We start from the raw sequence: 423 nt of genomic DNA, 5'->3' as shown, positions 1-423 counted from the left end.
GCCCAAAAACTCCCCGCTTGGACTCGCCGCGGTCAGCCAAGAGCATCCGCCTGTTTTTCCCAGGTTTCACAGCGAAACGATGCGTCCGAGTTAGCGGAAGAGCCCAAACCCAGGGGGAAGAACTTTCTGGAAGACCCTGAGCTCGGCAGGGAGGCTGTGGTGCCGCGTCGTCCTCCTCCGCTCAGCCCAGCAAAACCTCCCAGTCTCAAAACCAAAAGAGAGAAGGCGACACCGGACAGATCTCTACCCATTTTCTTAGGCAGCAGGTAGACGTCTTGCTTGTAGCGGCCTTCGGGAGCGTTGTACAGCTCTATCAGAGCCAGAGCCTGGGTGGAGAAGACACTGAGGTAAGCAAGCGGTGCCCGCAACGGAGCGAGACGCCACTCTTGGCTCGGCCCAATCCCCACTCGCCTGCCTGGTGGC

The 423-nt window shown here is 59.8% G+C and overlaps 1 protein-coding gene across 1 annotated transcript in view; it reads right to left on the bottom strand.

Annotated features, from left to right (window-relative positions):
• Positions 1-247: 247 nt before the first annotated feature.
• The window catches only part of LOC104271035 (putative adenosylhomocysteinase 3), a gene marked incomplete at both ends in the record, with an annotated part of 3,671 nt that continues 3,495 nt past the window's right edge, over positions 248-423 (bottom strand). Inside the window, one exon of the mRNA XM_009865579.1 lies at positions 248-383. Coding sequence (XP_009863881.1) covers positions 248-383 — 136 coding nt within the window. The remainder of the gene's footprint in view (positions 384-423) is intronic.

This window comes from Apaloderma vittatum, unplaced genomic scaffold, assembly GCF_000703405.1.
Source record: "Apaloderma vittatum isolate BGI_N311 unplaced genomic scaffold, ASM70340v1 scaffold33062, whole genome shotgun sequence".
NCBI classification, from domain to species: Eukaryota; Metazoa; Chordata; class Aves; order Trogoniformes; family Trogonidae; genus Apaloderma; species Apaloderma vittatum.
The sequence above is the reverse complement of the archived record's forward strand: the minus strand, read 5'-3'. Positions and strand labels throughout refer to the sequence as shown.